Here is an 18048-nt window from a genome sequence, read left to right as displayed (position 1 = left end):
AGGCGCAGCTCCGTGTACCCTCGCCTCCTGCAGGCCGCAGTCTGGAGCTGGCTGGAACTCACTCCAACCAGCCTCTGCCAAACTCGGTCGGGACTCACTGACTGTCTCCTACTCCCTCCAGTCAGCTTCTGTCTAACTTCCTAACCAACCCACCAGTTTTACCTATGTGTGAGGAGTGCCCTAATAGATAGAAGCATGGCTCCCCCTGGCGGACTGGAGTGTGAAGTGTGTTTTGTGGTTGTGATACCTGGACAGAAGATCTCCTTCATTTCCTTCAGACGTAACATCACTCCTCCCTGGTGGAAGAATAACATTACTGCAACGACCAGGACTCTGGGGCACTGCAGTTCCATTATCCACTGTGACTGATCCGTCATTTTGCTCTCAATTAATTGCACAATTCACCGTATATCAGGAAAGATTATCTAGGTGAACCTGCCATTCATGGAGATTCGATGTGTGAATTAAAGTGTTGAATGAATGAATGAATGGCCAGACCTTATATTGGAAGAGTCTGATTTTCTACTAAATCATTTTAATGCTGAAAACTTGACATAAATACAAAAAAAAACTTTACGCCAATTATTGGGTGACAGGATGGCAATAACCACTGGGCGATCTGCTAATTTATGTTTGTGCATATATATATATATATATATATATATATATATATATATATGTATATATACTCGACTTTCCCACTTAAATCTATTTTTCTCAGGTATATAACTATGATTTTTCCATAAAATGATGGTAAAGAACTCCGTTAAGTCCTCGACGCACAGCGGGGCTTCGTACGGCGTGTGCCTGCAGCTGTTTTCTATCAGGACATGATACTCAGAATATCCGGGACAGCGGCAGGACCTCGTCAGACAAGTATTTCTGCAGGTCGGTCTGTGGATCATCGAGGTCTAGACTGAGAAAACTGGAGACCAGTTTCCGGCACCTGAGACAGAGAAATAATAGTGTGTGAGACACAATAACTGCTGTGCTTGTTATTTCAGTGCCGGTGACATATAAATGGAAAGTAAATAAGGAAACCCCCATTATCATGATTAGCAAGTTTTTTTTGTTTTTTTTTGTTAAAGGGTATCCTAATAACGGGCTGACAACTGGGTATCCCGCTGCTGTGGTCAGATTACAAGTGTTTCATTTTCCTGCAGCACCTCCGCAGGGGAACTAAAGCATTACACAGCTCTGGTTGAAATTATTGGGCTGTCTATGCCGTGCATTGATGATGGATGTGACGCGTCCTTTTTTTTAGCCACTTTCCACTCCATCTAGTAGACATGGATTGTAAAAAGTTGTCTGTCATCTGGTAGCTCAGAATATAGTACTTGAAAATGGATTTTCTAACCACCCAACCCCTTTACATTCCGAGTATGTGATATCCCTTCCAGAAATACAAACTTATTATTAACATTCCTCTTACTTGTCCATCTTCTCTTTCCTGTCTGAATCATCGAGGCACCGTATGGCACGTCCCCTCCGAAACAGCTCTGAAACCTTGGGTACAAAAGTGAAAAATGTAATGAAATTCTGATGGCAATTTTCATGATGACACTTTAGATGTTTCCCAGAATTTCCGTGAGGCTCCCGGAATAAGGGTCCTTTTTACAGCACAATGAACAGAAGTATGAGTGTCCATTTTTAGTTAGTTGGCATGTAGATATCTGTAATGATCCTACACAGAAGACACCACAACGCCATTCTCACATGTAAAGCGCCATGGAATAAATGGCACTATAACAATAAATAATAATAATAATTCTCAGCCTTACAGATCCCTACACCGTGTTCCAAATTATTATGCAAATTGGATTCAAGTGGCATAAAGATTGAATTATTTTCAAATAAACTCATGGATGGTATTGTGTCTCGGGGCTCAATGGATCACTGTAATCAATCTTAAAGGGAAGGTGCCGCATTTTATTTTTTGTATTAAAAATGATTGTTTATATAAACAATTATTTTTAATACAAATTTACATTTTTTAACTTTAACATTTTTTTTTATTATTTTTTCAGCCACTGGGCGCCGCCATTTTGCTTTGCAGGAGTGTAAGTTGTGACGGGGTGTACGGCAGAGCAAGAAGGGACAACAGGCCGAGGGATGGTTCAACAGATTTATTATCAAGAACGCTGGAACAACACATGCAGGTAGATCTACAGAGTCCACAATTAGTCCAATGGAACAGGTTCAGGGGCACCTCCCGATAATCCTTGTGCCAGGTAACAAAGCAATAGTCCACAATTAGTCCAAGGGATCCCAAAACAATCTCACGAACGACGAGATATGTCCTCAGCTCAAGTCTCGTCCCGTTCGCTTCCGCAGTCCCAGATGGGCGTGGGGTCTTGCCTCAGCTAAGAATCCCCACTCCTTCTCCTTCAAGGATCAACTCACATCTGATCTCAAAATAAGAATGGATTGTCTGAGCTCCTGGGATCCGCCCATGAAGGGGGTAGGGGTTACACCTTCTATTCAATGGTTGGGTCCACCAGAAGATTCTAGACTGGTGGGCTCCAGGCAGTCTATGTAATATGTTCATTTGACTAGCCACCTGCTGTGAGGAAGAATGGCTAGTGATGTTGACAAAGCTTAATTACATTAGAGCTTAGGGCTGCAAGTATTGGGGGAAGGAGACATTGTTACAGGTGAACTCCCAGCCAAGAAAATACATAAATTACAGCTAATAGAAACGAGAGAACAGTTACATACATCAAATGGCATATTATTCAAATACAGGACAGGGCAAAAGTACATATCATGACAATCCCTTCCCCTCCCAATTTGTGTACGTACTAGGGACCTCTACAGGTCGCTGGTTAAGTACACACAGGCAGAGCGTAACTTACATGTGGCTTCATGCAGCCACAAATTGGCACCTTAGCTCTCCCACATCATTGCCCAGGAGAACATCTGCAGGCAGACCACCCATCACCCCAACCACACATCGCCTGACCCCAAAACCAAAGTTCAGATCCACAGTGGCTGTGGGAATAGTCCTCCATTGTCCACCAGCCAGTTCAATGACAATCCCAGGTCCTCTATGGATTGCCTCAGGCCGAACCACTCGGGGATCAGCCAGTGTGAGGAAAGCCCCTGAGTCACAAAATCCAATAAGTCTCTGTCCATCCAGCACGACCTCCTGCAAGTGCTTACCTCGATGAGCAGAAGTCGTCATAGCTGCAGGTCGCACACCATAAACTCCTAGTGGTGCAACATGGGTGGGTGAGGCACAAGGCCAGTCCTCACGTAGTGGTGACACGTCGTCCTCCATGGCACTTGGGTGTACATAATTAATAATACGACTGGGTACAGGATTAATCCTCATTTGAACAGCTGGGCAGGAGGCTTGCAGATGCCCCGGCTGTCCACATCGATAACATCTCTGCTGGGTCTCACTCCATCCAAGGCGTCCTCTTGGGCGAGGGGTAAGGGAACCTGGAGGCCGGCTCCCACCTGAAGGTGCTGTAGGGGTTTGAGGACGACTTCTCCATGAGCTGGCTGGGCATGAGGCCTGCAGATGCCCACAACCATAACACCTGCGCTCTGCTACTTCCTCTCCTCGTCGTATTCCAGAAAACGCAGTAGAAGCAACTGGAGGCACATTTACACGGGTATCAGCATGAGGTGGTGGCTTAGGGGAACGGGGAACAATGGGGACAGAAGAACAGGGGGCCACCAGTGTTGTGGAGCTGGTAGGCCTCTCTCCATCCTCCAACAGAACCCTCCACTGAGGCTTGATGGTGAGAGCCTCATCAGCTAGAGCTGCAGCTTCCTCCACTGTGGCTGGTCTCCTCTCACGCACCCATTCCCGGATCTCAGCAGGGCACTTGAAGTAAAACTGCTCTTTTAGGATAACCTGGAGGAAGGTCTCCCAGGTTAAGGCCTCATCTGCCTCCAGCTAGTGATGACATATCTGTTTGAGTCTGTGGGCATACATCTTGAAAGACACTTCCTCATCACAGGCTAAAGTACGGAACTGAGTCCTGTAAGTGTCTGGGGTAACAGCATAATGTTCTAGAATAGTCCGTTTAATCTCCGCATACTCACAGTTCCCCTGAGGGTCCATAGTTCTATAGGCTGCGGCAGCTCCACCCTCTAAGAGCCCCACCAGATGTTGGACTCGGTCCCTTTCCGGGACTTCCATTAATCGACACTGATGCTCAAAGTCCTGGAAGAAGCCCTCAATGTCGCCTGCAGCCTAATTAAAGGGCTTGAAGTCTTTGCGGGACACTCTGGGGAGTTCCCTCATGGTGGGTGCTGGGGTTAGAGTCTGTCTGGAGCTTCTAGCTGCTTCCAAAGCGATCTGCCTCTCCAGCAATGCCATCTCCTGAGCTCTGTGAATGGCCTCCTTCTCCCTCTCCTGAGCTCTGTGAATGGCCTCCCTCTTATCGTCCATGGTGGCCTCTTCTCCCAGCAATGCCAACTCCTCATCGTACCACACAACCCACTGACTTTTTTGGGAATTTACCTCCGGCTGCCTTCTTTCCTCCATTTGCTGTGAGGATCCTTCCTCAGCGTCATCTTGCAGGCGAACTCCTTCCAAAGCCTCAATAAGCTGCTCCTTGGAGAGTCCCTTAAAACGGACTCCTACTTCACGGGCCTTTGATTGTAGGCTCCCCAAAGTCCAGTTCTTGTACTCTGCGGTGTTGGTTCCCGATGTTGGGCCATTGTCCTCCATTCCTTCTGCTCTGATCCCACTGCTTGCCACCAGTTTGTGACGGGGTGTACGGCAGAGCAAGAAGGGACAACAGGCCGAGGGATGATTCAACAGATTTATTATCAAGAACGCTGGAACAACACATGCAGGTAGATCTACAGAGTCCACAATTAGTCCAATGGAACAGGTTCAGGGGCACCTCCCGATAATCCTTGTGCCAGGTAACAAAGCAATAGTCCACAATTAGTCCAAGGGATCCCAAAACAATCTCACGAACGACGAGATATGTCCTCAGCTCAAGTCTCGCCCCGTTCGCTTCCGCAGTCCCAGATGGGCGTGGGGTCTTGCCTCAGCTAAGAATCCCCACTCCTTCTCCTTCAAGGATCAACTCACATCTGATCTCAAAATAAGAATGGATTGTCTGAGCTCCTGGGATCCGCCCATGAATGGGGTAGGGGTTACACCTTCTATTCAATGGTTGGGTCCACGAGAAGATTCTAGACTGGTGGGCTCCAGGCAGTCTATGTAATATGTACATTTGACTAGCCACCTGCTGTGAGGAAGAATGGCTATTCCTTGTTATGATCTGGTAATTCAGTACCACAATAGACATAGAAGTCAGAGCACATACAGTGACCTGACAATAACCCTAAAACATAGAACGAGCTCTGAGACATGGGAACTCTGCTGACCGCAATCCCTAATCCTCTCCAACCACACTAGAGGCAGCCGTGGATTGCGCCTAACGCTCCCTATGCAACTCGGCACAGCCTGAGAAACTAGCTAGCCTGAAGATAGAAAATAAGCCTACCTTGCCTCAGAGAAATACCCCAAAGGAAAAGGCAGCCCCCACATATAATGACTGTGAGTTAAGATGAAAAGACAAACGAAGAGATGAAATAGATTTAGCAAAGTGAGGCCCGACTTTCTGAACAGAGCGAGGATAGGAAAGGTAACTGTGCGGTCAACACAAAACCCTACAAACAACCACGCAAAGGGGGCAAAAAGACCCTCCGTACCGAACTAACGGCACGGAGGTACACCCTCTGCGTCCCAGAGCTTCCAGCAAGCACGAGAAAACAAATAAGCAAGCTGGACAGAAAAAAACAGCAAACAAAAAGCAAAAGCGGAACTTAGCTATGCAGAGCAGCAGGCCACAGGAACGATCCAGGAGGAAACAGGTCCAATACTAGAACATTGACTGGAGGCCAGGATCAAAGCACTAGGTGGAGTTAAATAGAGCAGCACCTAACGAATTCACCACATCACCTGAGGAAGGAAACTCAGAAGCCGCAGTACCACTCTCCTCCACCAACGGAAGCTCACAGAGAGAATCAGCCGAAGTACCTCTCGTGACCACAGGAGGGAGCTCTGCCACAGAATTCACAACAGTACCCCCCCCTTGAGGAGGGGTCACCGAACCCTCACCAGAGCCCCCAGGACGACCAGGATGAGCCATATGAAAGGCACGAACAAGATCAGAAGCATGGACATCAGAGGCAAAGACCCAGGAATTATCTTCCTGAGCATAACCCTTCCACTTAACCAGATACTGGAGTTTCCGTCTTGAAACACGAGAATCCAAAATCTTCTCCACAATATACTCCAACTCCCCCTCCACCAAAAGCGGGGCAGGAGGATCGACAGATGGAACCATAGGTGCCACGTATCTCCGCAACAATGACCTATGGAATACGTTATGAATGGAAAAAGAATCAGGAAGGGTCAGACGAAAAGACACAGGATTAAGAACCTCAGAAATCCTATACGGACCAATGAAACGAGGTTTAAACTTAGGAGAGGAAACCTTCATAGGAATATGACGAGAAGATAACCAAACCAAATCCCCAACACGAAGTCGGGGACCCACACAGCGTCTGCGATAAGCGAAACGTTGAGCCTTCTCCTGGGAAAATGTCAAATTGTCCACTACATGAGTCCAAATCTGCTGCAACCTGTCCACCACAGTATCCACACCAGGACAGTCTGAAGACTCAACCTGCCCTGAAGAGAAATGAGGATGGAACCCAGAGTTGCAGAAAAACGGCGAAACCAAGGTAGCCGAGCTGGCCCGATTATTCAGGGCGAACTCAGCCAAAGGCAAAAAGGACACCCAGTCATCCTGATCAGCAGAAACAAAGCATCTCAGATATGTTTCCAAGGTCTGATTGGTTCGTTCGGTCTGGCCATTAGTCTGAGGATGGAAAGCCGAGGAAAAAGACAAGTCAATGCCCATCCTAGCACAAAAGGCTCGCCAAAACCTCGAAACAAACTGGGAACCTCTGTCAGAAACGATATTCTCTGGAATGCCATGTAAACGAACCACATGCTGGAAGAACAATGGCACCAAATCAGAGGAGGAAGGTAATTTAGACAAGGGTACCAAATGGACCATCTTAGAGAAGCGATCACAAACCACCCAAATGACTGACATTTTTTGAGAGACGGGAAGATCTGAAATAAAATCCATAGAGATATGTGTCCAAGGCCTCTTCGGGACCGGCAAGGGCAAAAGCAACCCACTGGCACGAGAACAGCAAGGCTTAGCCCGAGCACAAATCCCACAGGACTGCACAAAAGAACGCACATCCCGCGACAGAGATGGCCACCAAAAGGATCTAGCCACTAACTCTCTGGTACCAAAGATTCCAGGATGACCAGCCAACACCGAACAATGAACCTCAGAGATAACTTTATTCGTCCACCTATCAGGGACAAACAGTTTCCCCGCTGGGCAACGATCAGGTTTATTAGCCTGAAATTTTTGCAGCACCTGCCGCAAATCAGGGGAGATGGCAGACACAATTACTCCCTCTTTGAGAATACCCGCCGGCTCAGATAAACCCGGAGAGTCGGGCACAAAACTCCTAGACAGAGCATCCGCCTTCACATTTTTAGAGCCCGGAAGGTACGAAATCACAAAGTCAAAACGGGCAAAAAACAGCGACCAACGAGCCTGTCTAGGATTCAACCGCTTGGCAGTCTCGAGATAAGTCAAGTTCTTATGATCAGTCAAGACCACCACGCGATGCTTAGCTCCTTCAAGCCAATGACGCCACTCCTCGAATGCCCACTTCATGGCCAGCAACTCTCGATTGCCAACATCATAATTTCGCTCAGCAGGCGAAAACTTCCTGGAAAAGAAGGCGCATGGTTTCATCACCGAGCAATCAGAACTTCTCTGCGACAAAACAGCCCCTGCTCCAATTTCAGAAGCAACAACCTCGACCTGGAATGGAAGCGAAACATCTGGTTGACACAACACAGGGGCAGAAGAAAAACGACGCTTCAACTCTTGAAAAGCTTCCACAGCAGCAGAAGACCAATTGACCACATCAGCACCCTTCTTGGTCAAATCGGTCAATGGTTTAGCAATACTAGAAAAATTGCAGATGAAGCGACGATAAAAATTAGCAAAGCCCAGGAACTTTTGCAGACTTTTCAGAGATGTCGGCTGAGTCCAATCATGGATGGCTTGGACCTTAACAGGATCCATCTCGACAGTAGAAGGGGAAAAGATGAACCCCAAAAATGAAACCTTCTGAACACCAAAGAGACACTTTGATCCCTTCACAAACAAAGAATTAGCACGCAGGACCTGAAACACCGTTCTGACCTGCTTCACATGAGACTCCCAATCATCCGAGAAGATCAAAATGTCATCCAAGTACACAATCAGGAATTTATCCAGGTACTCTCGGAAGATGTCATGCATAAAGGACTGAAACACTGATGGAGCATTGGCAAGTCCGAATGGCATTACTAGATACTCAAAATGGCCCTCGGGCGTATTAAATGCAGTTTTCCATTCATCGCCTCACTTAATACGCACAAGATTATACGCACCACGAAGATCTATCTTGGTGAACCAACTAGCCCCCTTAATTCGAGCAAACAAATCAGATAACAACGGCAAGGGGTACTGAAATTTAACCGTGATCTTATTTAGAAGGCGGTAATCTATACAAGGTCTCAGCGAACCATCCTTCTTGGCTACAAAAAAGAACCCTGCTCCTAATGGCGACGATGACGGGCGAATATGCCCCTTCTCCAAGGACTCCTTCACATAACTCCGCATAGCGGCGTGCTCAGGCACAGATAAATTAAACAGTCGACCCTTTGGGAATTTACTACCAGGAATCAAATCGATAGCACAATCACAATCCCTATGCGGAGGTAGGGCATCGGACTTATGCTCATCAAATACATCCCGGTAATCAGACAAGAACTATGGAACCTCAGAAGGGGTGGATGATGAAATAGACAGAAATGGGACATCACCATGTACCCCCTGACAACCCCAGCTGGACACCGACATGGATTTCCAATCTAATACTGGATTATGGACTTGTAGCCATGGCAACCCCAACACGACCACATCATGCAAATTATGCAACACCAGAAAGCGAATAACCTCCTGATGTGCAGGAGCCATGCACATGGTCAGCTGGGTCCAGTACTGAGGCTTATTCTTGGCCAAAGGCGTAGCATCAATTCCTCTCAATGGAATAGGACACTGCAAGGGCTCCAAGAAAAACCTTTGCCTGACATTGCCATCTCCGTGTGCGGTTCCACCATTACTCCAAAGCAACATGCCCGCTGCCTTGGGGTCATCCTTGATTCTGACCTTTCATTCACCCCCCACATCCGATCACTGGCTCGCTCTTCTTATCTGCATCTCAAAAACATTTCTAGAATTCGCCCTTTTCTTACTTTCAACTCTGCAAAAACTCTTACTGTTTCACTTATTCATTCTCGTCTGGACTATTGTAACTCTCTACTAATCGGCCTCCCTCTTACCAAACTCTCCCCGCTCCAATCTGTCCTGAATGCTGCTGCCAGGATCATATTCCTCACCAATCGGTACACCGATGCCTCTACCTTGTGCCAGTCATTACACTGGTTACCCATCCACTCCAGAATCCAGTACAAAACTACTACCCTCATCCACAAAGCACTCCATGGCTCAGCACCACCCTATATCTCCTCTCTGGTCTCGGTCTACCACCCTACCCGTGCCCTCCGCTCCGCTAATGACCTCAGGTTAGCATCCTCAATAATCAGAACCTCCCACTCCCGTCTCCAAGACTTTACACGTGCTGCGCCGATTCTTTGGAATGCACTACCTAGGTTAATGCGAATAATCTCCAATCCCCACAGTTTTAAGCGTGCCCTAAAAACTCATTTGTTCAGACTGGCCTACCGCCTCAATGCATTAATGTAAGGATCCCTGTGTGGCCTATTCAAAAATAGAAAAAAAAATGTTCTCATTCACTTTATGCAGTAAATAGCCCTCTGTGTCTGTACTGTTACATACTTAGGCAGTTAACTGGTTCATGCAGCTTTACATGAACACCCGAGCCTTACACTATGGCCGGTCCGAATAACTATAGCATTTGTTACCATCCACCTCTCGTGTCTCCCCTTTTCCTCATAGTTTGTAAGCTTGCGAGCAGGGCCCTCATTCCTCCTGGTATCTGTTTTGAACTGTATTCCTGTTATGCTGTAATGTCTATTGTCTGTGCAAGTCCCCTCTATAATTTGTAAAGCGCTGCGGAATATGTTGGCGCTATATAAATAAAAATTATTATTATTATTATAAACCCACAACGCCTAGCATACTCCAAGTCCATCAAATTCAGGGCAGCGCCTGAATCCACAAATGCCATGACAGAATAAGATGACAAAGAGCAGATCAAGGTAACGGACAAAAGAAATTTTGACTGTACCGTATCAATGGTGGCAGACCTAGCGAACCGCTTAGTGCGCTTAGGACAATCAGAGATAGCATGAGTGGAATCACCACAGTAGAAACACAGCCCATTCAGACGTCTGTGTTCCTGCCGTTCAACTCTGGTCAAAGTCCTATCGCACTGCATAGGCTCAGGTTTATGCTCAGATAATACCGCCAAATGGTGCACAGATTTACGCTCACGCAAGCGTCGACCGATCTGAATGGCCAAAGACATAGACTCATTCAGACCAGCAGGCATAGGAAATCCCACCATGACATCTTTAAGGGCTTCAGAGAGACCCTTTCTGAAAATAGCTGCGAGCGCACCTTCATTCCATTGAGTGAGTACGGACCACTTTCTAAATTTCTGACAATATACCTCTATCTCATCCTGACCCTGACACAGAGCCAGCAAATTTTTCTCTGCCTGATCCACTGAATTAGGCTCATCGTACAGCAATCCAAGCGCCAGGAAAAACGCATCGATATTACTTAGTGCAGGATCTCCTGGCGCAAGGGAAAATGCCCAGTCTTGAGGGTCGCCACGCAAAAAAGAAATAATAATTCTCACTTGCTGAACTGGGTCACCAGAGGAGCGAGGTTTCAAGGCCAGAAACAGTTTGCAATTATTTTTGAAATTCACAAACTTGGCTCTATCACCATAAAACAAATCAGGAATAGGAATTCTTGGTTCTAACATAGGCTTCTGAACCACCAAATCTTGAATCTTTTGTACATTTATAACGAGATTATCCATTGAAGAGCACAGACCCTGAATGTCCATGTCCACACCTGTGTCCTGAACCACCCAAATGTCTAGGGGAAAAAAAAAGGCAAAACACAGTGCAAAGAAAAAAAAATGGTCTCAGAACTTCTTTTTTCCCTCTATTGGGAATCATTAGTACTTTTGGCCTCTAGTACTGTTATGATCTGGTAATTCAGTACAACAATAGACATAGAAGTCAGAGCACATACAGTGACCTGACAATAACCCTAAAACATAGAACGAGCTCTGAGACGTGGGAACTCTGCTGACCGCAATCCCTAATCCTCTCCAACCACACTAGAGGCAGCCGTGGATTGCGCCTAACGCTCCCTATGCAACTCGGCACAGCCTGAGAAACTAGCTAGCCTGAAGATAGAAAATAAGCCTACCTTGCCTCAGAGAAATACCCCAAAGGAAAAGGCAGCCCCCACATATAATGACTGTGAGTTAAGATGAAAAGACAAACGAAGAGATGAAATAGATTTAGCAAAGTGAGGCCCGACTTTCTGAACAGAGCGAGGATAGGAAAGGTAACTGTGCGGTCAACACAAAACCCTACAAACAACCACGCAAAGGGGGCAAAAAGACCCTCCGTACCGAACTAACGACACGGAGGTACACCCTCTGCGTCCCAGAGCTTCCAGCAAGCACGAGAAAACAAATAAGCAAGCTGGACAGAAAAAAACAGCAAACAAAAAGCAAAAGCGGAACTTAGCTATGCAGAGCAGCAGGCCACAGGAACGATCCAGGAGGAAACAGGTCCAATACTAGATGAAAGCTATGACTGGGCAGTTAACTTACAGGGTTACAGTCTGTTTAGAAACGATCGTAAAAATCGGAGAGGAGGAGGGGTTTGTCTCTATGTAAAGTCTTGTCTAACGTCCACTTTAAGGGAGGATATTAGCGAAGGGAATGAGGATGTCGAGTCCATATGGGTTGAAATTCATGGAGGGAAAAATGGTAACAAAATTCTCATTGGGGTCTGTTACAAACCCCCAAATATAACAGAAAGCATGGAAAGTCTACTTCTAAAGCAGATAGATGAAGCTGCAACCCATAATGAGGTCCTGGTTATGGGGGACTTTAACTACCCGGATATTAACTGGGAAACAGAAACCTGTGAAACCCATAAAGGCAACAGGTTTCTGCTAATAACCAAGAAAAATTATCTTTCACAATTGGTGCAGAATCCAACCAGAGGAGCAGCACTTTTAGACCTAATACTATCTAATAGACCTGACAGAATAACAAATCTGCAGGTGGTCGGGCATCTAGGAAATAGCGACCACAATATTGTACAGTTTCACCTGTCTTTCACTAGGGGGACTTGTCAGGGAGTCACAAAAACATTGAACTTTAGGAAGGCAAAGTTTGAACAGCTTAGAGATGCCCTTAATCTGGTAGACTGGGACAATATCCTCAGAAATGAGAATACAGATAATAAATGGGAAATGTTTAAGAACATCCTAAATAGGCAGTGTAAGCGGTTTATACCTTGTGGGAATAAAAGGACTAGAAATAGGAAAAACCCAATGTGGCTAAACAAAGAAGTAAGACAGGCAATTAACAGTAAAAAGAAAGCATTTGCACTACTAAAGCAGGATGGCACCATTGAAGCTCTAAAAAACTATAGGGAGAAAAATACTTTATCTAAAAAACTAATTAAAGCTGCCAAAAAGGAAACAGAGAAGCACATTGCTAAGGAGAGTAAAACTAATCCCAAACTGTTCTTCAACTATATCAATAGTAAAAGAATAAAAACTGAAAATGTAGGCCCCTTAAAAAATAGTGAGGAAAGAATGGTTGTAGATGACGAGGAAAAAGCTAACATATTAAACACCTTCTTCTCCACGGTATTCACGGTGGAAAATGAAATGCTAGGTGAAATCCCAAGAAACAATGAAAACCCTATATTAAGGGTCACCAATCTAACCCAAGAAGAGGTGCGAAACCGGCTAAATAAGATTAAAATAGATAAATCTCCGGGTCCGGATGGCATACACCCACGAGTACTAAGAGAACTAAGTAATGTAATAGATAAACCATTATTTCTTATTTTTAGGGACTCTATAGCGACAGGGTCTGTTCCGCAGGACTGGCGCATAGCAAATGTGGTGCCAATATTCAAAAAGGGCTCTAAAAGTGACCCTGGAAATTATAGGCCAGTAAGTCTAACCTCTATTGTTGGTAAAATATTTGAAGGGTTTCTGAGGGATGTTATTCTGGATTATCTCAATGAGAATGACTGTCTAACTCCATATCAGCATGGGTTTATGAGAAATCGCTCCTGTCAAACCAATCTAATCAGTTTTTATGAAGAGGTAAGCTATAGGCTGGACCACGGTGAGTCATTGGACGTGGTATATCTCGATTTTTCCAAAGCGTTTGATACCGTGCCGCACAAGAGGTTGGTACACAAAATGAGAATGCTTGGTCTGGGGGAAAATGTGTGTAAATGGGTTAGTAACTGGCTTAGTGATAGAAAGCAGAGGGTGGTTATAAATGGTATAGTCTCTAACTGGGTCGCTGTGACCAGTGGGGTACCGCAGGGGTCAGTATTGGGACCTGTTCTCTTCAACATATTCATTAATGATCTGGTAGAAGGTTTACACAGTAAAATATCGATATTTGCAGATGATACAAAACTATGTAAAGCAGTTAATACAAGAGAAGATAGTATTCTGCTACAGATGGATCTGGATAAGTTGGAAACTTGGGCTGAAAGGTGGCAGATGAGGTTTAACAATGATAAATGTAAGGTTATACACATGGAAAGAGGGAATCAATATCACCATTACACACTGAACGGGAAACCACTGGGTAAATCTGACAGGGAGAAGGACTTGGGGATCCTAGTTAATGATAAACTTACCTGGAGCAGCCAGTGCCAGGCAGCAGCTGCCAAGGCAAACAGGATCATGGGGTGCATTAAAAGAGGTCTGGATACACATGATGAGAGCATTATACTGCCTCTGTACAAATCCCTAGTTAGACCGCACATGGAGTACTGTGTCCAGTTTTGGGCACCGGTGCTCAGGAAGGATATAATGGAACTAGAGAGAGTACAAAGGAGGGCAACAAAATTAATAAAGGGGATGGAAGAACTACAATACCCAGATAGATTAGCGAAATTAGGATTATTTAGTCTAGAAAAAAGACGACTGAGGGGCGATCTAATAACCATGTATAAGTATATAAGGGGACAATACAAATATCTCGCTGAGGATCTGTTTATACCAAGGAAGGTGACGGGCACAAGGGGGCATTCTTTGCGTCTGGAGGAGAGAAGGTTTTTCCACCAACATAGAAGAGGATTCTTTACTGTTAGGGCAGTGAGAATCTGGAATTGCTTGCCTGAGGAGGTGGTGATGGCGAACTCAGTCGAGGGGTTCAAGAGAGGCCTGGATGTCTTCCTGGAGCAGAACAATATTGTATCATACAATTATTAGGTTCTGTAGAAGGACGTAGATCTGGGTATTTATTATGATGGAATATAGGCTGAACTGGATGGACAAATGTCTTTTTTCGGCCTTACTAACTATGTTACTATGTTACTATGTTACTAGAACATTGACTGGAGGCCAGGATCAAAGCACTAGGTGGAGTTAAATAGAGCAGCACCTAACGACTTCACCACAACACCTGAGGAAGGAAACTCAGAAGCCGCAGTACCACTCTCCTCCACCAACGGAAGCTCACAGAGAGAATCAGCCGAAGTACCACTTGTGACCACAGGAGGGAGCTCTGCCACAGAATTCACAACAATTCCTCCACTAGTGATGTTGACAAAGCTTAATTACATTAGAGCTTAGGGCTGCAAGTATTGGGGGAAGGAGACATTGTTACAGGTGAACTCCCAGCCAAGAAAATACATAAATTACAGCTAATAGAAACCAGAGAACAGTTACATACATCAAATGGCATATTATTCAAATACAGGACAGGGCAAAAGTACATATCATGACATAAGTGTAGCTGCACGACACTTACACTCTGCAAATACGGCAGCCCTGGGCATAGGAGACTGCGGTCGGACGCCGACCCTATACCTAGCATTGAGCTGCTCCCTGCTGTGATCTGGCCACGCTCCCTGAGCCGTCCACACCACAGCAGAGGCAGGAGATCGGCGCCATCTTTCTGGAGCTCACAGTGTGACTGTGAGCTCCAGTTTCCCAGTATAATCGCAGGAGCCGTGCAGTTATAGGAGGAGGAGACCAAGGACAGGAGGGAGAAAGGAGCAGCACCTGCAGCAGTGTATCTAATCCTCTCCTGTGTGATGCTGTGCTGAACTGTGTATCTAATCCTCTCCTGTGTGTTACTGTGCTGAGACGTGTATCTAATCCTCTCCTGTGTGATGCTGTGCTGAGCTGTGTATCTAATCCTCTCCTGTGTGTTACTGTGCTGAGACGTGTAGCTAATCCTCTCCTGTGTGTTACTGTGTTGGGATGTGTAGCTAATCCTCTCCTGTGTGATGCTGTGCTGAACTGTGTATCTAATCCTCTCCTGTGTGTTACTGTATGCTGAGCTGTGTATCTAATCCTACTTTGTGTGATACTGTGTTGAGACGTGTATCTAATCATCTCCTATGCACTCCTCTCCCCCCTGTTATGTGTGATCTATATGGCGGTATTATGGTATGTGAGAAGTATATGGCGGTATTATGTGTGACGTATATGGCGGTATTATGTGTGATCTATATGGCGTCGTTATGTGAGAAGTATATGGCGGTATTATGTGAGAAGTATTTGGCGGTATTATGTGAGAAGTATTTGGCGGTATTATGTGTGAAGTATATGGCAGTATTATGTGTGATCTATATGGCGTCGTTACGTGAGAAGTATATGGCGGTATTATGTGAGAAGTATTTGGCGGTATTATGTGTGAAGTATATGGCGGTATTATGTGTGATCTATATGGCGTCGTTATGTGAGAAGTATATGGCGGTATTATGTAAGAAGTATTTGGCGGTATTATGTGTGAAGTATATGGCGGTATTATGTGTGATCTATATGGCGGTATTATGTGAGAACACTATGGCATCGTTATTTGCAATGTATATGATGATATGTGAGAACTATAGGACAGTATTATGTGTGATCTTTATGGCGGTATTATGTGTGATCTTTATGGCGGTATTATGTGAGAACTATAGGACAGCATTAAGTGTGATCTGTATGGCGGTATTATGTGTGATCTTTTTAGCGGTATTATGTGAGAACTATAGGACAGTATTATGTGTGATCTTTATGGCGGTATGTGTGATCTTTATGGCGGTATTATGTGAGAACACTATGGCAGTATTATCTTCAGAGAGGGGACCCATTCTAGGGTGGTTCTGGTTGAGCAGCTGCACACGGGTCTGGGGTAATAGAGGGGGCAGCATGACCTCCAGTTAGGTGCAGTCAGGGGAAGGCTGGTGAGGCAGCTGAAGAGAGGGGTCTCATTTTTATCATTACTATATGGCTACATTTGCTTCACAGCGTCACCCCGGACTGCGCCTGTCGCCTTGCTTTCACACATCACCAGGACAGGATCTGAGGAGGGGAATGGGGTCTGCATGCAAAGTCTGGATCAGAACAGGCCAAATCCACAGAAACGTTTCCTGTTTTTTTGTGGAGCAGACAAGTAGACGGTCCATCCATGTGTATAAAAGACAGCGCTCTATGTACAATCCCTGGCTGCTCCGCGCACCGAGCACGGTGCCCCCCATAGACCAGCACACTGCTCTCCTGAAATTCTCTGTGCTGCTGTCACCCTGCTCCCTCCACCATATATCTCCCAGAATCCTTGCTGTTTGCTATCCTATACTTGTCAGTATAACTTTGCAGTCACCAACAAAATGGCTTCTCGCTGGGTTCCTGAATATCATCCTCTCTTATCCCTTACCAAACACCCAGGAGGAGAGGAGACATCGCACGCACGCACGCATGCGCACACACACATACACACACACACACACACGTCAGCAGACTCAGCCCATAATTACTGCAGTGCTATATTGTGAGCTAGTTGTACACTAGGTTTTTGTCAAATTTCAGTAGCTGCTCCCTCTAGTGTTTAAAAGTGGAAAGTTAAAATTATTTTTCAGATTTTACTAAATTATAAACAAATGATAATATTTTTTAAGAAAAGTTAAACATTAATTCTTTACATTTTTTTTCAATCACTGGAAAAAAAAAATTTCATGGCACCTTCCCTTTAAACACGTGGTAATTAGTTTTCCAGTTGATTCTAATTGAAGGAAAACTACTTAAAAATGATGTTCCACATTATTAAGCAGGCCACAGTTTTCAAGTACCATGGGAAAGAAAAAGAATCTCTCTGCTGCCGCAAAGCATCAAATAGTGCAATGCCTTGATCAAGGGATGAAAACATTAGATATTTCCCGAAAACTTAAGCGTGATCATCGTACTATTAAGAGATTTGTGGCTGATTCTGAGCACAGACGTGTTCGTGCTTATAAAGGCATAATGAGGAAGGTTTCTGCCAGGCAAGTTCATCGGATTAAGAGAGCAGCTGCTTAAAAGTCATTACAAACCAGCAAACAGATATTTGAAGCTGCTGGTGCCTCTGGAGTCCCTCAAGGTGTAGAGTCCCTCAAACCTCAAGGTGTAGGATCCTTCAAAGGCTTGCTGTGGTGCATAAACCTACTATTCAGCCACCCCTAAACAGTGTTCACAAGCAGAAAAGGTTGCAGTGTGCTCAGACATACATGAAGACTAATTTTCAAACAGTCTTGTTTACTGATGAGTGTCGAGCAACTGTGGATGGTCCAGATGGATGGGGTAGTGGATGGTTGGTAGATGGCCACCATGTCCCAACAAGGCTGCGACGTCAGCAAGGAGGTGGAGGAGTCATGTTTTGGGCCGGAATTATGGGGAA

The 18048-nt window shown here is 45.4% G+C and overlaps 1 protein-coding gene across 1 annotated transcript in view; it reads right to left on the bottom strand.

Annotated features, from left to right (window-relative positions):
• Positions 1 to 548: 548 nt before the first annotated feature.
• The window catches only part of MSH5 (mutS homolog 5), a 74718-nt gene continuing 57218 nt past the window's right edge, over positions 549 to 18048 (bottom strand). Inside the window, exons 23-24 of the mRNA XM_069755449.1 lie at positions 1433 to 1506; positions 549 to 946 (exon numbers count right to left, since the gene is read on the bottom strand). Of these exons, the coding sequence (XP_069611550.1) occupies positions 838 to 946; positions 1433 to 1506 (183 nt within the window). The 3' untranslated portion in view covers positions 549 to 837. The remainder of the gene's footprint in view (positions 947 to 1432; positions 1507 to 18048) is intronic.

This window comes from Ranitomeya imitator, chromosome 2 (genome assembly GCF_032444005.1).
Source record: "Ranitomeya imitator isolate aRanImi1 chromosome 2, aRanImi1.pri, whole genome shotgun sequence".
In the NCBI taxonomy this organism is placed as follows: domain Eukaryota; kingdom Metazoa; phylum Chordata; class Amphibia; order Anura; family Dendrobatidae; genus Ranitomeya; species Ranitomeya imitator.
Note: the sequence above shows the minus strand (reverse complement) of the source record. Positions and strands in the feature narration are given on the sequence as shown.